Source organism: Erithacus rubecula, assembly GCF_903797595.1.
Source record: "Erithacus rubecula genome assembly, chromosome: 5".
NCBI classification, from domain to species: domain Eukaryota; kingdom Metazoa; phylum Chordata; class Aves; order Passeriformes; family Muscicapidae; genus Erithacus; species Erithacus rubecula.
Window position 1 is genome coordinate 10,229,097 of NC_136687.1, and position 25,770 is coordinate 10,254,866.

Below are 25,770 nucleotides of genomic sequence, written 5' to 3' on the forward strand. Positions count from 1 at the left end.
CAATGCACAACTAAACAGAAAATGCTTTGCATTCAAGAAATTTATTTCTACACGTTGCTACTTTGAAATTTACTGACACTTGTGTACAGCAGTCACACAGCTTTCCCTACGGTAGCTGAACCCACTCCACAAATTGCAATGCGTTATGAAAAAATGTATTGGAGTGACCCAAAAGTATTGCTTAGGGATGATAAAAGAATAGGTGCAATTATACTAGAAGCCTCACTGTTATTTTTCTCAAATAGACATACCAGCCAAATTAACATTTAACACATGGTCAGTGGAGTGCAGAGGACCAAATGCTCATTTCTCCTCCTCTCTTTAGGTTATGGATGAGACACACAAAACACATACAAAACCCCACATCCTCTTCCCCCCCAAAATATACACGGGAAAAACTAAGTATCTATTACTAGAATATAAATCCAGACATCAGGTCCCTCTACTGGGTTAATATGGGATGGCAGGGGAACAAACAGCCCACATTCCACTGGATCTGGGAACCTAGCAAGTGCATCCCAAGTCATCAAAGTGTCCTGTGTCATTACCACATGCAAGCCAAACATAGACTAAAGCTGGCAGTGATATCCCCATCCCAGGGCAGAAGGATAGGCCAAAATCATTTATGGACTTAAAATCACAAGGTAAAGCCCCAAAATATAACACATGTGGGCTGATGTGTCTCTTTTGCTGCTCTCTTCCTATCTTAATAAAAAAAAAGAAAACTACATTTTGGATTTTACATGTGTAAGTGAAAATGATGAAATGATGAAATGATGAAAAGATCAAAGTCAGCAGAAGCTTAACTATCATTCTGAAGACTTTTTATGCATCCATATAAAAGACTACCTGAATGGAACTACTTCAAATCAGTCTACAAATAATTAGTCTTCCCTAAAAAAAAAAGCCTCCCTGTTAAAAATTGAAAATTCAAAAGCAAAAATCTCAACCTGGTCACAGAAGTACAGAGTTTGCAGTGCAATAGCCAATAAATTCTGAGAGTTAGGAAAATATCACCTTTAAAAAAATAAAAAGCATTTTTACTTTTGAGGTTCAGAAAAAAACTAACTTCCAAAAACAAGTTGAAAGAAGTAGATCAAAAGCAACAGAAGACACTTGATTTGAAAACTATGCGTGACAAATGCATTTCAATCTTTGTGCTGCATGACCAAAGGCTTACAAATAAAGCCTTTATCTCTCAGAGTGTCTAGCTGTTGAGGTTAGGTTTTAGGGTTTTTTAAAATAAAGGCTCTATCCCTTCAAAAGGGAGAAGAGTCTACAGTAACAAGTCTATAGCACTAAACCATAAACTTGTTATATTTAAAATCAGAAAGGCTTACAAATATTATGTGAAAGATATCACATAGAACACTGATTTTAATACTTCAGAAAGAAAGACCAATGAGATACTGTTTCACACAAAGTATATTTTAAGGCAATGCCTTCTGCTTCACACAGATTATACTATCTTAATGCAATACTTACTGTATCACAAAATGGTTTGAGAACACATGCATCCACAATTATATTTTTAATTAGCATTTTAACAACAGTTAAATCTTAAAAGTACCTAGTTGATTTGCCACTAGGAAACTAAGAGAAATATATTCTGATTAAAAATCAGTCTAGTGTGAAGTCAAAAGGCTGTCTCACAATGTTCAGATCTGCACCAACAGCAATTCTGTGGGTCCCCAAAAGTTAAAAACTTGACAACAATTTCATGATTTTCTGCTTAATTTATCATCTATTACAAAGTAAGTAAATTCAGTAATAAAATGCAAATGATGAAAGTATGTACACTTGGCAGAAACATTCTGCACTTTACTTACATTAAACAGTCTGTAAACCCATATGAATTTTATGAGATTTTCCTTAATAGACCAAAACTCATCTAACTCAGCACCAAATACCAGTGATTTCCAAACATTTTGAAGAGACCATTGATAGGCCTCAAATCTTAAAGAAAAATCCAAACCAAACTGAACCAAATAACCCCTCACACACCTAAATAATTAATATATTTTATAGAATGGTCCAAGAGATTTCTTTAGCAATCTTTGGGCCATGTAGACATCTAATATATGTGCAAATCAATTTGAGAATTGTTCTCTAGAAAGACTGTATGCAAGCAACATCTTTGGTTGTAGGAAAAAAAGGGCAAGTCTACCACTGAAATCCTTACTTGTCTTCTGATATGACAAACCTCAACTAACCACAAACCCCCAAAACTATTTCTATGAACTCCCTCACCGGAATCAAGGAAAATGTACAAACTCAATTCATACTATCTTTGTATTTTCTACTCCATCTTCCACCCACCTAAACCCTCCCACCAGCAATATCATCACTGCCAAAAAAACCTGAGGGGAGAGGGACATTAAGAAAAGAAAAAAAGAATCTTAAGAACTTTTACATCTTAAGAATTTTTACATCTTGAACGCTTAGACTCACTTCCAAAAGTAGCAAGCATGGTTGGATAAGAATTGTGCTCTAGGTGCCAACAATAACTAAGTTACCTTCAGTACTTGAGTGTTTAAAAACAAACCAACCAAACAAACAAACATGCATTTAAAGTGTGTGCATTTAAAGAATTTTACAGTAATTCTTGATATGTACAACAATTCTTGGTATGTACAACATATGCATACCCATAGCAGTCCTGAAGACCCCTATACCTCAGTACAATCTACCATAAACAAGATTCCTTTATTGGAAATTCTCCATTCCTTTGAAACACATCTGGGAAAAAAATACTGGTTTATAAATTATCCCAATATTTTAACAGCTATTTCAGTTTAAGCCAATGAGCCAGAATAGAAACTGCAAACATTCCAGTAAAATTTGGTTGCACTGCATTAGGGTTTTACTTCCACCTATGTTTTCTGTACTTGCAAAAATCTGCAATGAACTCTCTGGAAACTCATGACTTACCAATCTAACAATTTGTGATACTAAGCCTGAATCCATATAACAATACCCAACACAGACCACTCTAATTGGTTAAGGTATAGAAGTAACACCAGTAACAAACCCAAACAAAACACAAACAAAAAAACCCCACCCTCACATACATAAAAACAGGGGAAGGAAAACCAACACAACCCACCCCCCCAACACACATCCTTAATCTTCTATCAAACTAGCTCACTGTACAAAACCAGATAATATTGGAGAAAACCACATAAATCTGCTTCAGAGTTACACTGGAGAAACCCACAGAAGACTGCATCAGAATCAAGACCAAAACCCACATATTAAATATTACTAACAAAGCAGAAGGGAATATCCTGTTCATTCTCAAAAAATAACCCTGAAGGTCTAATCAATCAAGACTCCCATAGTTAATCAAGATTCCCATATTCTTTTGAAATTCTTATTTTAACTGTAAACAGAAGTGACTGATAACGTGACAAGTGATACCTTAAATTGCTGGATATGCCTAGTAAGATTGGGAATGGCTTTTTTTACTTATTTTTGATACTATATCTTTTGGTACTTACCTGACAGAACCTCAGGCCAGACTTCAGAGTTCCATTTCCCTGCTACACCTGATGACACCAGAACTATAAAGAAAGCACTGAAGGAGGCTCCCTGAAGTAATTAAAACAGTGCTAATGATAGCATCAACATTCTGATGTGGAAAGATCTTAATGGCCATCTTAGCTTCAGTCACTAACATTTCTGATGAAGATGACAGTGTCTATAAGACTTCCTAAATTAGTCCTCAAAAGATCATGTGGTCTGCCCTTCCAAGGGAAAACATAGACAAGACTATGTAGCACCCTACTGCATCTCAAAAACCTCCAGCAACAGGGATTCTATCACTCCTGAGGAGGTTGTTCCAGTGAATGACTGTTCTCACTACAAGAAAAAAGAAAAAGAAAAAAAAAATCTCATATCAAGATGAAACTGCTCCAGTGCAACATGTACCCATTGTCCCTTGTCTTCTCCATGTGAATAGAGTAGTTCAGTCTTTTTTGTAGCTGTCCTCTAAGTTGGAGAGAAATCACTGCAATAAGCCCACTACTGAGAATAGCTCTTTCCAAGGAAATTCTCTTATCTATGTTAAGAATTAAAGGTATCACATGGGAGAAAAAATTCCTGAGATACCAAGGACCAAGTCTTCAATGGAAATTAATCTGGGTTAAAGAAGCTCAGCAACTGTAAGTATTTTACTCCTAAATTACTTCTAATTTAGGTATTTAATTCCTGTTCTCTTCCTTGACTTCCATTTGTAAACAACACTAGTACATATTTTTCCCCTTTGTCTTAATATTGTGCCCACCACCAAAACTGGATTGAACTTGCTTATACGTAAATACATATTTTAAAGATTTTCTTGTTTCTGAGTAACTTCAGTAAACCAAAAGTAATTTAAAATGTCAGGCAATACAAAGAACCAGTAAGCAGTAAGTAAAATAAAAATAAATTTTAAATCAATAATGAATAAAAAACAAAACAAGCACATGTGTTTAAAGATTTCCAGTTTTGCATGTAAGAAATTTGTACTTGCAGGTTTTATAGACTAAGCTATTTGAAAAAGGAATTAGGGAGCAATATGTCTCATAACAGGTGCATCTAATCATTACTACAGAACACAATCCCAAAACTAAACTGATATTAGGTCTCAAAACTGAGAAAACGGTTCTTTGAAGTAGGGCGAACAAATGCAGTAAAGTATGTTATAAACTGGATCAAATTGGAGGAGGTGGGAAAAAAATCTTTCAGCTTCAAAGCCCAGTGTTGTCCAGAAGACATCCTGTACATTGCACCACAGCACCCACTCAGCAACATAGGTTTTGGCTACCCTGTCAGCATGTGGTATTCTTCTCCCTTTGGCTCATTAGGTTCACATAATCAACTTGGAAAAAGAACAGACACATTCCTTAAAACTCTGTTATCAAACCCACAAAGGATCCAGTTAAAGTATCAAAATGAGAAATAAACTGAATGAGATTTTCATAATATAGTTACCCTGCTTCTTGCAAAGCGTGATAAAAAGAAAACTAATTTTGGCACTTCAGTAATTTGAAATATCACAGTAGCAATTTCAAAGTTATGACTGTGGTCTGAAATGGACTGAAAAGAAACACATCTTCATTTTCCCCAAGGCCACTGGCCTATCTCTAAAGCTCCTCAAGTTCTCATGTGGTTTCAATTGGTTTCATTTTTAATGTCCTCATCCCACATGTTTTTTCAAACAGGTTTTGGAACCTTTTCCTGCACCGTTTTAAACATAGCCATTTATGCCTGACCAAGACCTACATGTTAAGGTGCATTTCAGAAAGTGCTTACACTGGGTTTTTTATATTATTAATATTAATCATGGGGTTGTTGCTGATGTCACCTAGTGCTGCCAGATACACCTTAGAACAAAAAGAAACAAAAAAGCTTTTACAGATACAAGTTTTCTGGTTTGCACAAGGGAAGCAAGAAGATTTTTATGCACAATAATGCTTGCTAAGAGTTCAAAAACTGGCAGCATCTGACATGAATCTTTTGTGCTTCAGTTACACTTATATCTATCTCACAATAACCTACTCTGGTCTTGCTGGATTTTAAAAAGGTAAACTAGGTGACAATGGAAGTTCTGAATCAGTTAGGTAGCAATGTTTGAAGTATAACCAAAACAACAGTAATGAAAAAGGACTAATAATTAATCCATCAAATAATAGGCATCTGCTTTCCTCCCTTCCCCCTGTCACCACAACCACCTTCTAAGATAAAGTCTATGTTTAACAGCATTGCCATCCTTTTCTGAAAACACTGTAATTTCTGTGAGTCCTGAATTCATCAAACTCCACTATTTAAAATATTTCTACACAGGTTCATGATGAAGAAAAATAAAAAAAATAAATTAAAAAAAAAAAAAAAGGAAAAAAGGTATCAAGACTGAACAGTATGCTCTAGTGTCACAACTCTCTTGCATGCTTTTTATCAGCATTCAGCATTAACATTAAAGAGATTAATAATGTATGTATAATAATGTATTTCAAATACCTGGACACTAAAAGATATTTGGGGGGTGTTTATTCTTTACTGAAAATAGCACAACATGAACTCCACAGGAAGTGATGAGGGGTCTACAAACTACTGTGGAGCTGGGCAATTTGACACAGTTACAAGAATTACATTCATTTACTAATGTTCCAATATTAAATCAAGCTTATAATCACAAGTAGTGATGGTCTCCATTTAGGACACAGACATTCCAGTGTTATCAATTCTGACATCAATTGTAGCTAATCATTGTTTAATGTAATTGCCTATACAGCAACCTAACTACATTAATCTCAGTTCACCCATCAAATCTGACTCCTGTGTGGCTTATACCCTCCTTCCACCCACACACTTAAAGACAACTACCCCCCCAACTCAGGCATACCCAGGTATAATACACAAAACATAACTGGTACAAAAACTCACTTTCACTGGACAACATCTAAAAGATGTAAATACCTGTTCCTGCAGGTCGTAGTCATAGCTATCATGCAGCAGAAGACTGAGGACATACCGAGTATAAATCATGGCATCAATGCCACACTTCTCTAGCTCTTGTCCCAGCCAGGTCTGCACTGGACCCAAAGCATGTAGCAGAGACATTTCAGAAACAGATACAGGGCCTGGATAAGAGCTTGAGGAGCTTTCAGATGGCAAACCATCCACAACAACTGTACAGATAGGGCGCATGAATCTAGGTGGTTGGCATCCTTATAACGTGAAGCATTTTCTGTAGTTGGTTTTCCGTCGATATCTGGAGGTGATTTTCACTCCAGTAAATAGGAGAGAGGCTTGACTTCTAGGACAATCATTTATATTTCCTGGCTGTTAGCCGACTACAGACGAACATCACTCTTCAGGCATGACCAGTGAATAAACTAAATCCTAATAGCAAACACATATGTAGATGTGTTTTTCTACCTTAATTTCACATTGAGGCCAGATGCAAGTCCCCAGCAGGACCTATAAAGAGGAAAAAATGATAAGTTGTGACAATATGTATCCATACATGAATAATATTAAACAGTGAAAAAAAACATCCAAAGTAGAAAGCAGTCATTTACATACTGCTTACTCCAAGCATGTTGTACATCTACTCAGTGCCATTTTGAAGAGTGACAGGAATTATTACAAGTTTAAAGGTGACTTTTAGAAAAGGTACTTTTTACTGTAGGAAGAGAGACTCTTTCATCAAAGACTTCACAATCTGTCGATTGAAATGTATGTCTGATCTAGATCTATGGGAAAATGGAGATTTTATTACTTTCACTATCAGCTGGAAAAAAAACCATTTTCATAATAAAAATCTATGTTAGTTTGAATAAAGACTGTAACTTTTGCATCACTAGAAGACAAAATAATTCTACTGTTTCACAGTGGTACCCATTTCTAGAGTAGAAGTGTTTTGTTTATAAAGCACTGAATTAATGAAAGTCATCCAGGAGTTTCATAAATCCTATTACTCTATAGTTACTACCACGTTCAGGTTCAGATTTGTTGGTGGTAGTGGGTTTTTGGGTTGCTTTTTCTTAGTTTCAGTTATCTGACTTGTTCCAGGACTGTAAAACATTTTATCATCCAAAATCTGTCCTAATAAAAATGTAAATCCCTGAAATAACTCAAAAAATTTGAACAGAACATAATTTATTTGTGCCAAAAATTAACATTTAACCCTCTTTACACAAAGCATATACCTGTCCTACCTGAGAGCTTAAACTCTAAACCATGCCCTAAAATAGACAAACTATCCTAAGACTTACACCACCCACAATCACAAATCAATCTTGATAAGCAAGGGGCAGAAGGTGCAAGCACCACACACGTCAGCATTCTTCTCTCAAATGCAGAAAATGTCAGCCCAAAAAAGGCATTTTTGGATTGGTCTACTTATCAACCACATGCCAATCTGGCATTTGTGTTGCCTTCTTTCTCCTCTCCAGCTTCTTAGCATGAGAAAACAAAGCTCAAATCCAAGCAGGAAATATCCCTCCACTGAAAGGAAACAAAATAGACTCAAGTGACTAAGCAAAATCGGCTGTTTTGTTTCACCCCCAGTGCAAGATAACCAACACACAACAGACATCACCTAATACAACTATCTGAACAAGATACTGGGGGCAGCATTTCATGAGAGCAGCATGTGTTTGGTGGCCAAACAAAACTGACAGTCGATACACATCAACACAACAAAAGATGATAGTTTTTAAGAGCTTTCTTTACACCACCACCCAGGTACAACTGTATAATCCAGATTTTTCTGAGTCTATTGCACTATCACCAAAAAGAAACCCATTCTGATCAGCTGCTAACGAGCTCACAAAACCCCTTCCCTCTCCTAAAGTGACCTTACTGTTCTGGTTGCAGTGTTCATTTTGAGAATGGGGATAACACAACATTATTCAATCTTGCTCAGCAGCATGTTTCAATTACTCAAATAAGCACAAATAACAGTAGGTAGAAACATGCTGCAGTGCACTGGAGGTTACAGCTCCATCCCACAGAGAACAGAAGTACAAGAAAAGTGTAGTATTGTGACCCAAGGTAGCCAAAATCCCAGAGCCACAGGTCCAAACTATTAAGAAGTCCACACTCTTAATTGTTGAGGAACAACATGCCAGAAAATCTGTTTAGTCCTATTGACTCTCCACAGCTGTGATGAATGCTCTCCCCAAGTCAATGCTACAGTCCTTGTCACCCCTCCAAATCCTATCCTTCATAGATAGGGAAAACTGACGCTCTTCATTTATCTTTTTTGAGACATGGTGCAGAACTACCTAAAGGCTCAAGAGAATGGGAGCTACCAGTTTGTTTCCAGAGCCAGCAAAAGATGCTCAGAGCCTGGGAAAGGATTGCAGATCAGCAGGACAGCACCAAAAGAGCAGCACAAAGGAACTTCTGCCTCTCCAGCCAGTAAGTCAGCTCCATTGGGAGCCCAGCTAAAATGCCTCTATGGAAACGAGTGTAGCAAAGATAAATTAAAAAAAAAAAAAAAAAAAAAAAAAAAAAAAAAAAAAAAAAAAAAAAAAGAAGTTAGAGACATTCACATGCCTGCACAGCTATCATCTTACTGGCATCACTAAGACATGGTGGGATAAGTCCAATGACTGGAGTGCTGGAATGGAAGGATACAGGGTGTTTAGGAAGGACAGGCACAGGAGAAAAGGAGGGGATGTTACCCTCTGTGTCAGTGATTGCCTGGAGTGCACAGAGCTCTGCCTCAGAACGAAAGAGGAGCTGACTGAAAGATTTTGGGTCAGGATGAAAGGGAGGGCAGGGACAGGTCAGGTTGTACTGGGGGTCTGTACTGGGGCTCTGTGCTCAGGAAGACTGAGCTATCAAGTCCTCTATAGACAGATAGGAGCAGCCTCAAGTTTACAAGCCCTGGCTCTCATGGGGGATTTCAACCATGCCCACATCTGTTAGAGGGACAACACAGCAGAGCATAAGCAATCCAGGACCAGGAGGTACCTAGAATGTGATGATGGTGATACCTTCCTTCCCCTTCTTCTTCTTCTTCAGAGAAGCCAACAAGGAGAGGTGCTGTGCTGGGTCTCCTTCTCACCAAAATGTTGGGAGTGCTGGGAATGTCAAGCTCAAGGGCAGCCTGGGCTGCAGTGACCATGAAATAGTGGAGTTCAAGATCCTCAGGGCAGCAAGGGTACACACAAGCTCACTGTCTTGGACTTCAGGAGGGCACAGTTTGGTCTTCTCAGAGATCTGCCTGGTAGAGGGCCCCAAGAAAACTGGTTAATATTGAAGGATCACCTCATTCAGGTGGGATGCATGACTACCAAAGGAAATCAGGCAAAACACCAGCCATCTCCAGGGTTGAACAAGGAACTCCTGGACAAACACAAGCAGAAAAATGAAGCCTATAGAGGATGGAAGCATGGCCAGGTATCTTGGGAGGAACACAGACACATTGTCCAAGCAGCCACAAATCAGGTTAGGAAAGCTAAAGATGTGATAGAATTAAATCTGGCCAGGGACATCAACCTGATGAAATGCATCCCCAGGCACTGAGGGAACTTAAAAGGTGCTTGGAAGAAAAATGGGGACAGACTTTTTATCAGGGTCTGTAGTGACAGGGGTTTAAACTAAAAACTGGTAGATTTTGATTGGACATTAGGAAGATATTTTTTACATTGAAGGCGTGAGACACTGAACAGCTTGTCCAGAGGAGCTGTGCAGGATCTATTCCAAGTATTCAAGGTCAGGCTGGGCAGGGCTTTGAGCAACCTCATCTAATTAATGAAAGATCTCCACACCCACAGAAGTGAGTGTTGACGACCTTGAAAGATTCCTTTCAACTCAAACCACTCTGATTCTATGTGGCAAAGCTTCTGGATACTGAGTCACTTCAATCAAAACTTAGACATATTGTTTAGCGGCTTAGCTAAACCTAGTAAGGACTGAGTTTATGCTTCAGCTTTTCCCTGAATGAGATGATAATGGGGCCTCTCCCTTCTATCTTAACACTTACTTAATGAGACATTTGAGAAATTCAGTTCTCCACATCTAGGCTAACAAAATCCGACTGACTGCAGCTGACCAGCTGAAGTGTATCTTGCTTTTATTAGATGGGGAGGAAAGAGAAAAGACAGCAAGAGAGAGACAAATTATAAAAGGAATTGTGAAATCAGACCACAAAATTTTTGTAATTTGTTTCGCATTCCAGCTTTCTGGAATATCATACTCTATTACCTCTTTTACTATTCAGTTACATTATATAAAACCTGGAAATCTAAACAAATTTACTAAGCATTATTTAAGAGTTCTCACTCTACAACTCTCAAGTACTTTGTTTCACAGATGGTCTTAAACATTTCTATTATGCTTTAGAATTAACAAAATTTCATACTGAGTATTTTTGCATCACAATACTAGAGAGACTTTCCATATCAAATTAATACAAGTCACTCAAAGAGCAAACATTTTTGCTGAGAGATGTGACTTGATTTTAGAGGTAACACTTTCTGTCAAATAAGTTATTATCCCTCTTAAATCTACTTCACACTGTCTCACTAAAAATAATTTTTCCACCCTCACAAGGCCAGGGCTAATCTGAACAGAGGGAGCACATTACAGCCTAAATAATTAGTGGAAGGCTAGTTATTTTAACTAAGTCAGAAAGAATTCTCCATTTCCAGCCATGAAATATGACAGACAAATATGCCTTATAACAAGATTTACCAAATAAAAATTAAAACACCTGCATTAATACTTTGTGAAAACTACTTATTTACCAGGTAAAAAATAAGTGTTAAAATTATTTCAAAATAATTTCTCCTTACTCTAGTTTTTAGTATAATTTTTCCTATTAAATAACCTTCAGTTTTTGCAATACTAAGCAATGACCTTAAGAAGGTCACACTAGATAAACTGTCAGCAGCTTAACCACTAGAGGCACAAGAGCCAATCTATGAAGAGTCTTCTAAAGGAGGGAAATGAGTGAGAACACAATATTGTATAAACACTCAGATTTCTCAACTAAGACAATCTTAGAATACATGTATTTCTCGAAATTCTATTCAGTGTGATAATACTAAATACTCTTCTGATCTACAATAGACATCAGAAGAAAATAACTAAGCCTTAGTCTGAGATCCAGCTATGGCAAAGCAACAGCTTTACATAACCTATAGCAAGCAACAGAAAGGAGGACCAATGATATGGAAAGTGATGCTGCAACTCTCCAGGTTTGTTCCTGACAACACAGTTGTTCTTCCATGGTAAATAACCTTTTTTGAAGACTAAGTCATCTAGTCTTCCTTGTAAAATAACTGGAATATGGATACTGCAATAACAAATACATAGAACTTTATTTTTTTAAGTGTCTTGGTAATACAATAATGAAAGTAAAATAAACAACTTCTTGTGGTAATTGTGTCTATGGGATAGAGGATGACAGAATAAAATCAGAGATCACCGAAGAGTGCAGTAAAAGAAAGGTATAATTAAATCAGTCTTCAATGAAGTTTGATACAAGCACACCAAGAAAGTGCTAATGTATGGACTATCAACAGAAAGATTAACTAAAAGTTCATGCCAAGCAAGAAAATTACATGTATTTAACAGGTTTTTTTCTCCATATTGTCTAGAAAACAGTAACCAAAGCCAAACCACAAAAGCCACCGAATTAATCTAAGGTAACCTGATCTCTATTTTACCAGCACCAAGAGGCCTCTGAAAATTGTGTATCCATGCAGCAAGGTTCCAAACCAACCTTTTGTGTAAACCGAAAAAAAAAACCAAAAAACAAAACAAAACAAAACAAAAAAACACACCAGAACAATACAGTGATTTAATAATCTTTCAACTTTTCTTCAATATCAACTTTTAAACCGGCAGAAGATATTGGAATAAGAGAGTAAAAACAATCATCTTATCAGGTAAACTAAAGCTCCACAGACAATGTATTGGAGATCACAAAAGGAAGCAAATTGTCTGCAGGCTAAAATTCACTACACTGGTATCTAAACTATCAATAAAAAAAAATGTTACTGGATTGTATACTGAAAGAGGATGAAAACTAATATGCTGCTGCTAATTTGTATAACCTGCGAGTCCCTAAAAACTCAAATTTAGTCTTCACACGTTTTGATAGAATTCTAGAGAGAAACCAATCTCTTGGCTAATCTATAGACGCTACTTTTCCTTCCTTCAATTCCCAAAAACATCTGTGTTTCCAGTGTTTCATGCTGCCTACTGCTACATGTTAACAATTAGATCCAACACATTCTCATACAATAGTTAAGTCGAAACTGCTGTTTTATAAAAAAGTTTCCTCTATTATTCTTTGAAATACACCAGTGCATTACAAAGTTTAAATTAACAGCTCTCATTTCAAAATTTTTTTTCTCCACTTTGACTGTACAACATTTATTCAATGAACAGAGAACAAAAATGTGATTATACTTTTTTTTTAATGTGGATAGAAGTGTCCACATATCTTAACCAGGCCAATGTTTCTAAAACTAATGCTTTTTCACAGAATGGCTTTATTAAAAGCAAACAATATGTCCTCTCTCTGGCAACTACAGATAGGAAAAAATATGGAAATTCTAATCAGTATTAGAAAAAAGCAAAAATTTTACCAAGTTGCTCAGCAACATACTAAAATCACATACACAGTGTAGTACATTTCAGTCCCATTTAGAAAATTGATAGTCAAAAGCATGACCACATTATATGATGGCAACAGAATTTCAATTTGATCTTATACATTATGGAAGAATCTGCAATTTTACCCTAATTTCCTTTGTTTCTTTCCACAAAAATGCTGAACAAATCCTTAACAGACAAATCAAGCAGCTACACACTGGGAAAGGCACTGTCAAAGCCCAGAACCCAAGCCTATTTAAAGTCTAGCAAACAATGGAATCTGTGTGCTTAATAAATTTCACATGGTCTTTAAAAGACATGTGAATTCAGAAGCAAGAGAAGTTGTTATGTTTTAACCACATTCCTTGATAATCTAAGAAATTTGGCTGTGTAGTCTTCAGAGCAAGGACAGCTTTTTATGCACTGGTGATGTTTGATGTTACTGCACAACAAACAGCAAGAGCAGCAGCTTGATTCATGACCAAGGCACTGAAACTACAGAAATATTGTTCTGCCATGAGAAACAAATTGAACACCTGGCTGGAATCAAAGCACTAAAAGTGGTCAGAAGCATAAAAGCAGCTCTGTGAATCAACTTTAAATACACATAGGTTCATCTTTTTTTAAGAAGCATTATCAAGAGGTGCAGGAGTGATACAGTCCTATTCACAGTGGGTTTATATCTTAGAGGGGATTGATATCTAACTGGCTGGGTTTATGGTTCTAGGGTTAACTCAAGTCAAAGAACCCACAGGGGAGACAGAAACCAGTGTGTGGGTGTTACTGCAGGATTTTTTTTCCTTGCAAATCTGCAATCTTATTTTCATAACACTTATCCAAATGAAAATCTGAAGCTGCTAATCCTGTATAAAAGCTTAATGGAATTACTCAAAGGATTCATGAGCTACCATGTAAGCCTCAGATACTTAGGTTAGCCAAGAAAAAGAACAGACATAATAAAGATGACACCAGAGGAAGTCACCAGCTCAGTTCTGAAGGATTCTGCTCTGGGACCCGCATTACCTGATAAATTCCTATGTGGCCTGGAAGATGAGATGGGTGACACAGTTTAGAAGCTACCAAAGGACAGTAAGTGATCAGGGATAGTGACTACAGAGCAACTGAAAAAATACAGAAGAACATTATGAAACTGGACTGGGCAATAAAAAGGTAAACAAAATTCAGCAACAGAAAACTTGAAATGAGGCAGAGGAGCAATAACCACCTGATGTTATTCATGCATAAATCAATGAGTTGTGAGCTACTAATCCACGTCTCTCCATGGACAGAGACTGACTGTTCAACATCTATTTCTTGTTACTAGAAAGTACTAATGAATTGCTAGTAGAATTCCTTGCAAAAGATACCAAACACAAAGGAAAAAAAAATGGATAGCTTTCAATGGAAATTGAGTAAGAGTTCCCTTGAGAGTTTTCAACTAGACAAACCATATCAGGGTCAGAAAATCCCCTAGGCTGAAGATAGTCTATGGATGAGGGAGTATTTAGGAGAGGTATCGCTCTCCCTGTATTTTTTTTTGTCCTAACTGCTCCTTTAGAGATGATGTCGCAGACAAGTACAGGGTTTGTCAAAGCCTTTGTCTGAACCAGTACAGCTGTTCTTATAAAACATTTATGTTTACCATCATGCAAGAACAACACTTCTAAAAACAGTTGCTGGAGGAGCATAACAAGCTGATCCACTCGCAGGGCTGCTTATTATTAACACACAAGAACTTTGTTAAAAGATGTCCAAACATCAATCCTGCCAGGGAGTAAAAACTGAGCTTTGGCAAACAACTGTTAAGGGATGGCAGAATTAGCAGGTGAGACACCTGCACTAGGGCATCAGTTGCATAACAAAGACCCCAAATTCTTGTCATTTGTGTATTCTTCACTTCTGCAAAATAAATATGTATGTAAACGGGAAAATGTAAAACTTTTTAACTAAGAAAAAAGACCAAGACAGAAAGGGGAAAATCAGGACCTCAGAACAAAACCTGCAGATGCTGTGTACACCCCAAAACTTAATCATTTCACACAATTGCAAGATTTGAATGCACCTTCATAAAAAAGACACTTTTGGAAAGGTTCTCATTACATACAGCAAGCTTGTAAAGAATCATCTCTGCAGAGTGGGGACTTACAAAGTGGTCCTTCAGTATATCTAATATGACTTCTAAAAATTCATTAATAAGCCTAATAGTTGGCAAGTTTTGCAAATCATGGTTCAGTGGGAGTCTTGATAATTTGGGAAGCAAATTTATTTTCAAGATATCAAGATATTTTATTTCAAGATATCTCATAGCATCACTCAAGAAACTGTTTCAAGGGGTCATCTCAATATTAAAGCTGCATCCAAAAAAACCCAAAAGCAAGCACTTGATTATGCAGCACATAGATATCACTTCTATTTCAATAAACAGAATGGAGCTCAGAGCATTTCTGACAAAACAAAACATGACAAATTAAACATTCTCTGGTACCACAGATTATGCAATTGCACCAGGTCAGTTTAAGTACCACACATCTGTAACCTGCAACCACCTCAACCCAAAGAATTATAGCTCAAAAAATTTTGCTATTTAAGAAAGACTTAAAACTGTTAAAAATATCTCCATTGATCAGATTTTAAAAATGGGAAGACATCTGTAAATTGCCTGAATCTAAAGAAGTGAAATGCTACCTCACTATTATCAAATGCCCATTTGCCATTAACAATGGCCACAATTACATTAAGAATTTGTCCAAAAGGTTATCCAGCTACCAGGAGAGTACTAATAATTCTATTCTATCCTTAAAAAACAACAAATATAAACTGACATGAGAAATTTTTTTTCAGATTTAGTTTGTTACTGTCTACACTGGGTTTTGAACCAAATTTTACTTTGTTTAAAGATGATCACTTTTTAAAAAAATCTTAGCTGAAAAAAGAAAATTGTACACATATAGCATAACTTACATGTATGGTAACTTTTTAGATGTTTAAATATACAAATCAGCATCTAATGACAAAGAATTTAGGTAAATATTTTTCACATGGAAAATTAATTAAAACAATGTCACACAAAAACTTAAAGGAATTAATACTGTTACCAGCACAAGTACCAGCATGCAAAAATCAGAAGTGATTGTTTCTATAGCAGTAGTAACTAACTTTCAAGGGAACAACAGCAGCAGCATTTTGACAGAAAAACCTGTGAGGATGACTGGAAGGTGAGTTAGTGTAACAGGAACTGCACCACCTCCGCACATTGGCACCAAGAGAGGACAAAACATTCCACTGCTTCTCTCATCCTCCCCTCCATGTTCTCACCCTCTTGTCTTTGCACTTAACACATCCACTGTGTGGTCACAGAGATGAACTGCATCAATTTTTTGTTCCAGATGGAATGATTTCATTTCTGGTAAATCAGTCTTCAAAAAATACAAATCAGTGATCAACTCACTCTCTCGCCATGAAATTTCTACATGTGGCATAAGACAGGAGGTGGGGTTGCCCCTTTCAGCAGCAACCCACTATTAGATCTACTTAAAATAACAAGAAAACATTAGGAAGGCAGAATTCAGAAGCTACATTTTAGCTAATTCAAATCCAAGTCTTCCAGCCAATGATTATTCTTAGGAATGTGAAGTGTGGAAATCAATCCAGGTACTTCAACAGGTATGATATTTACTTCCAATATTTCTACAGAAATTCACTAGGCACCCATACAACCATACCCTGTACTTGTAATATTCAGCAGATTCAGTCTCAAACAGTAGCCTGTGATGACAAAGAAATTACTGGTTCCTTCACATTTGCTGAAATAGAGGCAGTAACTAACCAAGAATAGGGTGGATCACCCAAGTGTGGAGAACCCAAGAGAACATGGTGGTGGTACAGAAGGCAGGATGTGCAGACCTCAGAAACACTGAGGAATTGCCTCACCTCATATTTTACTCTCCAACCATCAGTGTAATTTCAGTACCACAAACATCAGTTTTCAGACCTCTCTGCTACATTTCTTATACCACTGAAGACAGTGGTAGGATTTAAGTTTTTCAGTTTAAACTTGCAGATCTTATCAGTGAACCGGAGCAATGTCAGAGACACTTATTTTGCTCTCTCTTGTTTACCTCAAGTCTATTGTACAGGGATTGCCTGGATGGATGCTACAGGCATGAGAGATCCTGGGGAGAAATACCTTTCTAGATGCAACTTCAAGGAGGAGATAGCTACAGTCTTTTCTGTTCAGTCCCATGAGAATCTTCTCATGGACACTATTCATTGAAAGTAGTATCTTTTACTATGAACACAAGCAATAGACCACAGATCATTGATTACCATCATACTTCAACAACTCCCTCAGATTTAAGGAAACATAAATGAAGTTAACAAACAACAAAACCAAACAGAACTGCAATCACACAGATGCACATATTTTGAGTTCACCAAGACATTTATCTTCAGGATTTTTGGCAGGTGAACTGTGGAAGCTTTCTACTATTTGTGTCTCACTGTATTTACTAGCTTTAGAATCACCTAGAATACATGCAGCACTTAAAAACACAATGAGGATGCAGTCAAGTAATGGAAAGACTAGATATATGCTCTTGGCTATCTGATCATTTTCTTTTCTGCCCTCCTGATGTCCTTTATTTATTCAACTTTTAGAGCAGTTTGAACTATCTGCTACCAACAGGTTCTTGCCTGTGTTTGAACTCCATTCCCAAGTGGGATGCTAATGCTTGGAGGCCCATGCAACAAAGTTACACGTGTGCATTAAAACAGACATGTCAGTGAGCAGACACAGGCACCCACCCATGTACCCCAACCTGTGTCACAGAATCCTCCAAGGCATCCCCCAGGCCACCAGTGGGACCAACCCGATAAAATATTCAGTGCTCTTCATATCTGGAATCCAGTGGCTACTCTTGTACTACAACCATGTAAGATTTATTTTAATTAATATACAATTTACTCTTAGGCACACACTGCATCTTTCAGTTGGGCAAGGAAAAGGAGAATGAATTATGAATGCCAAAGATTCAACCACCAGTGTTCATTTAAAGGCTATGATATTTGTCCTGCTATTTATACTTCCAAGGTTAATAATCCAGCTGTATATAAATAGCTAACTAGTTAAAGACCACACTATATATTTTACTCTGGTTTATTAGTTTCTTTAATTTGTATGAAGGTCTTTTCTGAATACTTACTATTGATGTTTTCTATAATTGGTCTGCATTTCAGGGAGTTAATTACTATCTTGTTGAAAAGCTTTAAAATAACCTCATAAAGAGTTTAAAAAGAAATATAACTTCACCTAATTACATAGTCTTTTCAGTAGTTATTTCAATTTTTAAAAGTTTCTATAAATTAAGTAGGAAGCCATATATAGACAACATTTTCATTAATATGAGTATATAAACTTAAAAGATGTGTCAGCCACAAGAGGTTCAGTAACCACAAAGAGTTCTGACAAGTTGAATTTGCAAGCTCTATGACTTAACCAGCAGAGAAGATACTGACCTTACAGCACATAAAATATGGTAGCCCTATAAAGGAAATGGTTTCAGATACTTTTTCCCTGCCCCTCCACCACCTGTAATTTTTATTCCAAAATGTTAGTAAATTAACTTCTATCTATTTATGAAATTGAGATCCAAAGTAGGATATTCTGCAATTATGAAGAGAATAACAAGTCAATATAAAATAATTTACATTTTAGCATTTAAATGAATTTGCACAGGCATTTATAGTTCAGTTTATGTTGCAAGGCTGCCAGGCTGCCTTTTTCCACAAAAACAGTGGTGAAATTTGTTACCATATCTCCACTTCTATGTTGTTTAAAAACACTATATATTTAAAAAAAAATACTAACTGAATAGGTAGGACAGTTTAATATTGCTCTTAAAATAATACATTTGCTGCTTGATGCTTCAAATGACTGCTGAAAAGGTCATTCTACTAAAATGCAACCAGAAAACCTCTTACAAAAACAGCAGGTCAGCATTACATTAATTCTCTTCAAGGAAGTTACTGTACTGTTAACCAAGGCATTTATTTCACAATTCAAGAACAAGGTTACTAAAAACTGGAACTCTGAGGTTTCCCTGAAGTCAGTAAGATATTCAGTTAGAGAGGCTGGTGAAAAAAAAATCTACACTAGATAAACTAATATCTGAACCTACAGAGACATTTTCAAACTTTTGGGTCACCTCACGCAATTCGACAGGGCATCCATCAAAACTGCTATAAAAACATCAATAAAACAAAAATTACTAAAGGTAATTCAGTTTCACTGTCAAATACAAGAGTTGAATATGCAGCAGAATGAACTTCTACCCCAGAAAACAGAACCAGAAGAGGAATTCACTGAGCAGCAGTCTTCAGCTAATTAGTAGCAGTAATTAGCTCAAAATCTTCAGAGAACAGAATCAAATATCATGAAACAGCAAAAAGTTTTCCTGTACTTTTAAATGTAAAGACATAAATCCAACAAATAACTGCAAGCTGGCTCCATTTCTTTCAGGATATTCCAGTGTCCTAAATACAATGCAAGGTTTTAAAGTTGCACATCCACCCAGCCACAGCCTTCAAATTTGTTTCAAGTTCATAATAACACATTACAGTGTTACAAGGATCTAGCGAGAATTAATTGCTAATCCAGAGGCAGCAATATGCATTACTGATTTCTTCATTAGTGACTCTTCAAGCAGACCTTTTCCTTTAGGCTAATAAAACATTTTGTGTTCTTAAAAAGCACATATGACACATGCTAAATTAACAAAATAACTTACTGAAATCAGTCTGTGTATGTTTTAGCATGTTTTCCCATTTTACTGCTGATGTTGATTATCTCAATCTAAGTCCTGACTACAGTAACATTACCTGGAATAACCCTGCAGAGGATATGGATCTTGAAACTCTGCTCTGCTGCTCTGATGTTAAAGCTGTACCACTTTATGACAGGTTGCTTTATTTTTCCTGGCTTTCAGCTACCCCCAGTCTCTTACTCCCTTATCTCTCTCTCTCTGTACTTTCTTCCACAGTCTATATATGCAAAAATCTCATCAGCAATGCAACTATCTCCCTTCAGAATTCTTCTACAAGCAAGCTAGTCCATCTACCCTAACCATAAAAACAAACTCGCACAATTTAACAACCTACAAAAGGGATAACAGCTACTGCTTTCCATACAGCACCTTAAACACAAGCACATGAAGATGAAATTTCACTTGAATTCACTCAGTCATACATCTGATAGAAAACTGCCTGCAGGTCTCTTTTCTCAATCCTAGCCCAGCACTCTATCCAGCAGACTCTGTTCCTTTGGGAAATTTAATAGTAACTAGAGGAAGACTTTTAAAAACTGTAAAAACCCCACAAAATTATTCAGATTTCATCCCTGTTACAATTTATTTATTAACAAACTTTTGTGAACAGAGTATGAAATTTTAACATGCAATCCTTTCTAGAATAAGGCCTAGAAAGTTACAGGCACAAGTAACATTAGCATGGACTGCATATTTGAAATTTCTTCCTCAATACAGCACAACCCAGAAATTTAAGCACTCCCCAAATTATATTAAAAATGAAAATCACTACAGCAAGCCTGAGCCCAGACTTAGCAGGATATAATTAAACTATTACATGTAATATCAGAACCGAAAAAATGAATTTAAATACATAATAATTTAAATTTCCACACTAATATAATTAAACTATTACATGTAATAGTAAGAGTGAAAAATGAATTTAAATACTTTATTATTTAAATTTCCACACTACTGCATCAGAAATAAATCACTTGGAAAGACAGGTTCCATATGTCCTCTTTGGTATCAAAGTTATGAACAGAATTTAAATGCGAAACAAAACAAATAATGTATAGCATTATGCAGGTAGATCCAAACATCCTGCACATGAAATTATAAAGGAAGTAGATTATTAAAAATTTAGAATACTCAGTAGCTTCCAACAGAGCTACAGAAACAGCTGCTAGTAAGATGTCTGTGAAAGAATAATCTTTGTACTGAATGTTTAAGCTACTCAGCCCTTCCCCCCACCCCCAACCACCTCTGTGGGCCAATAAAATATATACATTCAATCTCATAATATCAATCAAAAATGTACCCAGCCAACTTTCAGTAAAGTAGAACAAGAAGCTTTTCAGTAAAAATATCATAACTAGCTCATCTAGATATTTTTCTACTAAAATATTCTGACAGTCCTGCAGTTGACTAGAAAAAATCTGGTAGATTATTTCCAGATTAATAAAAATACAAAATTTTCCTTCCAATCAATCTTCCTTTTGTCTTTGTATTGAAATGTAACTAAGCACACCAATACTAATTTAAACTTTTTAATTTTGTATCATGTAATTGACTCTATTGAAAAAAATTCTTGGTGCAGGACTATGGAGATGGACAACACAACTCATTTCTGCAATTACATTTAAAAATTATCCAACTAGCCTGTCACTTTTCTTGCACAAAAATTAAGGATTCCAATCTCTGTTCCACAAGATAGAAGAATATCCCAAAACCACAATATCCCAATAAACAGAACATATTAAATAGCTTCTACAAGATCATTTGTATTTCAAGTTCCATTAGCAATGCAGATAATGGGAATATTTCCTGTTACCTCTGCAACTCTACAGGAATTCTAAGTCTTACGTTCACTACATTCCGCTTTACCAGACATTGTTGCCTGTCCTATTACAGTACTAAATTATTACTTTTAGTTATTAGCTATTGCTTAAAGAAGAAGCAATCTGAGACATTATTTTGCCAGGATTCTAGCTAAGTATATAAAGTGCCTATTCAGACTCCACAACACTATACCTGAAATCCCTCAAGAAAATTCATCTGTGCAACCTCTTGGTTGCTTCATTCCCCCAATTCGCCTGGAAACAAGATGCTCAGGATGGACAAATAATGAAGTTTTGAGCAGTATCTAAATCTTCCTCAGTCCCTATTCCTGCTAAAATGGACAACAAATGAGCAAAGCAAAATGCTGAGATCATTTTGCCCCTATGAAATTTCTCTTACTTGGAAGAATTACAAATAGCAAAAACAAAAGCAGTGGGGATTGCTGAAACACACCTATGAAACAGACATAATAAGGCAAGAGAAGTCCAAGGCCTCAGTTTTTTTCTTCTCTGGTCACATATAGATCTCTTTGACCCTTACTTTCCTTCGAATTCTACTGCTCATGACCAGAAAAGGTCACATACAGAAGGGCCACATACCCAATCCAAATTTGCAAAATCTATGGACACAAAGGATCTTAATCCCAGTGGTGCCCCAAAGAGATGGATAAAGTTGTCACTGTACATGTGCTAATATCTGTAAGGTAGAACATGGCAGGGATATACTGCTGAGGATTTGAATGGCCTGTCTCAGGATTTCCCCTATAACTCTCAAGTCTTTGAAAATAAATTACATTATGAACATATAACATACTACTCATTTTATGTCAGTTACATCTCCTCTTATATCTCAATGAAAAGAGAATTTTTTGATACCTATATGATACGCTTTATTGACTGGAAGAGAAGGATTGTACACTACCATTTTAGCATATCCATACTAACAAGAAACAGCAGATGGAGGATTAGTATACAAAATAAAATATGTCGTTACATGTCAACTAACAATCAAGTTCCATGCAATTTACTTTTATAAGGTATATTTTTGTGTTTAATAATAAAGAAAAATGCCAAGCACAGGCTCCCATGGATTGTGGGGAGCTTGCAATACCTAGGGTTTAAGCACTGCAGTGAAGTACTTTGACACAATTATCTACTGAATCATCACGAGTTCACTTTAGACAGCTAAGAAACCAAAGTCGATCAGCAATTCCTGCTTAATTCCAGGAACACAGATGAAATATATGATGTACAACAGAAACCACAAACATTTTAAGGGTTTGAATGAAGAAAAGCAACTAAACATACCAGAGGCCTCTGATCCCAAGTTTATAAATTACAGCCCAAATAACTTATACACAGAAAACATCAGAATACAAGAATGCGTTTTATTTGAAAGAAAAGACAAGCAAATCATACTATTTTCACCCTTCAGATCAGTATCAGGTACTGCAATGAGTAATTAAAACAAAGACAAGACAGCAAAAAAAGCACCGCGCTCTCCCTTTTCTCAAAGTTTCATAACACGACTCAATACGTGTATACTTTTAATCGAGACGACACGAGCAGAAGATGGAAACGAGCTTGCTGGAGCCAAGTGCCAGCCCGTGTCACTTCTGCATTCAGCTGTAACCTTCGCCAAACCTTGTCCCCACCCCGCCCATCGCCCGCGGCCGGCGGTCCCGCCCCAGCGGCGCCCGGCTCCCAGCGCCCATAGGATGCGGCTCCCGTCAGTCTCGCATCAGCCCAGCTCCGCCTCCTCAAACAGCAGCAGCCCTAGCCTTCCTATCCGCCTTTTGCCTTCAATAGGCCCCAAAGGACAATGCTGCTGGAAGGAGAAAAAAAAAAAAAAAAAAAAAAAAAAGGGCAGAGGGGAGCGAGCCCCGCCGGATCGGCCCCCGGGGCAGCGCTGTAGCTCCGCGGCTCAGCCGGGGCGGTTTCCATCGGCCCCGGCTCCCCCTCCCCGGTGCGCGGCCGCTGCTGCGCTCTCAACGCCCGCACAGGATAAAAGGTCACGGCGTGAGCACCGGCCGGGCCCGGCAGCGGCGCATCCCCGCCACCTCAACCTCGGGGTCAGGCGGGGCAGGCGAGCAGCTGCCCGGATCGGGATCTCCCTACTGCGACCCGAGCCGCCGCATCCTCGGCTTTCCCTCTGCCGGCGCCGGGTGACACGGGCGCGGGCCGGCACCCGCGGCGGGTGGGTGCTGGGTGCCGCCTTCCCCTCCCGCCTTCCCCTCCTCTGCTCCCGGGCGTGACCCGGCCTGAGGGCACCGAGCCGCGGCTCCCGCTCCAGGCTGCCGCCTCCCTCCCGGCCGCGGCGCAAGCCGCTCACCTGGCGCCGGGTCCCGCCGGGATGGAAGAGCGCGGAGCCGGCGGCAGCCAGGGAGGGCTCAGCTCCCCTCCCGGGCAGCGCTCTGACCGGGGCACCCCGGCCGGGCCCCCGGCCCCGCCCCCGAGCCCTGCCCGCCGCCGGCCGGCAGCCGCCCCCCGCCCGGCCCCCGGCGCTCCTGTCACCCCCTCCCCGGCCCCTTCCTCCCGCGCCCCCGGCACGCTCCCGCCAGGCACAGCCCAGGAGCGGGACGCGCCGTCCCGGGAAACCGTCCTCCCGGAGGGACCAGGCCCGGCCCTGAACTCCTCCTCTTCCCGGGCTGTTAGCGGAGAGGACAGGGATGCGCGGGCCTTCCCGGCCGGGTCCCGAGCCGCCGGCCCGGCGCTCCCGGGGATCCCGCCCGCTGTCCCAGCGCGGCGGCGGGAAGGAGGCGGGGGAGGGGAAGGGCGCCCGCCGCCGCCTCCCGGCTCCGTCCTCCCGTTCCACGGGCAGGGCGGCTGCCGCTCTCCCTCCCTCCCTTCAGCCCTGCCCCTCCCTCTGCTCCCCGGGCCCGCGGCGGGCATTTACCTGCCGTGGTGGCGCAGAGCGGGGCCCTGGGGCCTCTGGCAGCCGGAGGAGGCGGCGGACTCCGTCCCGCTGCTGCCGTCCCCGAGTGAGGCGGGCGGGACGGAGCCGGGACCTGCCCCGGGAGGCGTTACGTAAACCGGCGGCGGCGGCGGTTCCAGCGCCACGGGGAGGGAAGGAGGGAGGGAGGAGGCCGGGCCGGCCGCTCGTCACCCGGCAACGGGACTCAGCGCCCCGGCGGAGCGCGCCGCCGGCTCCGCCCCGTATCCCTCCGCCCAGAGGGCGGCCCGGATCCCCGATCCCCGAGCCGCGGGGAAAGGGGCTCTGGAGCGCCGCGCCGGTGGGCGGGATGCGGGCCGTGACGGGGCCGCTCCGCTCCCTCCCGTACCCATCCCTGTCCCTATCGCGGCCGTAGGGCCCGGGAGCCGGCCAGCCGCGTTCGTGTCGCGGCCGCGGCGCAGGAAGGGCGGGGGGAGGAGGGGAAGTGTCCTTTGCCCTGGTTGTACAGCCCCCGCCCGCCGGGACCGCGCCGCGCTGTGCGCCGGGCGCCTGCGGAGGGAAGTGGCGGCCGGGAGCGCCGATCCGCTCCGGCGGGAGAGCCGCCGCTGCCACCGCGCCCCGGGAGCGGGAGCACCCGGAACGGGAGCACCCGGAACGGGAACACCCGGGCACGGCCGGCGCAGGAATGCGAGGGAGGGAGCGGGGGATAATGATGGAGCGTAGCGGTGTTTGTCATGTGAGGTCCTTTTGAAATCCTGAGCGACTCCGAGGGCAAGGGTAGCAAATAAAAGTTTACTTTACTGCGCAACCTAAGCCCGTCTGGAAGGAAAGTCGTCTGTTCGAAGATTGTTGCCTTTGAAAGTCGGGTTTAGTAGGTGAGCTCCTCGGGAGCCACGGAGATTTTGTTCCAATTGATTAAATGCCAGTTTAATCACAACTGTTTACACAACCGTGTAGTAATGAAAGGGCAACATTTTTAGCATAGTAGATGGGTGAAAATGGGCCACTGTAAGGCTGAAAATATGACAAGACACGCCAAAGTATTCATTAAGCTTCTTAATTGGGAAAATAATGATGCCCTTTTCAGGAGTACACTACCACCCCACATTTCTCAAATACGTGAACACATACG

At 39.6% G+C, this 25,770-nt stretch overlaps 1 protein-coding gene across 7 annotated transcripts in view; it reads right to left on the reverse strand.

The window, feature by feature from the left end:
* KIAA0232 overlaps positions 1 to 24,853 on the reverse strand; it is a 64,474-nt gene extending 39,621 nt beyond the window's left edge. For 6 of the 7 annotated variants that reach the window (XM_079306855.1, XM_079306850.1, XM_079306851.1 and 3 more), the window contains exons 1-2: positions 24,642 to 24,853; positions 6,460 to 6,963 (exon numbers count right to left, since the gene is read on the reverse strand). In XM_079306855.1, coding sequence (XP_079162981.1) covers positions 6,460 to 6,690 — 231 coding nt within the window. In that variant the 5' untranslated portion in view covers positions 6,691 to 6,963; positions 24,642 to 24,853. Of the gene's footprint in view, positions 1 to 3,500; positions 3,560 to 6,459; positions 6,964 to 24,641 lie in introns of those variants that run through there. The other variant, XM_079306852.1, reaches the window with a different exon arrangement.
* Between the last annotated feature and the right edge of the window lie 917 nt (positions 24,854 to 25,770).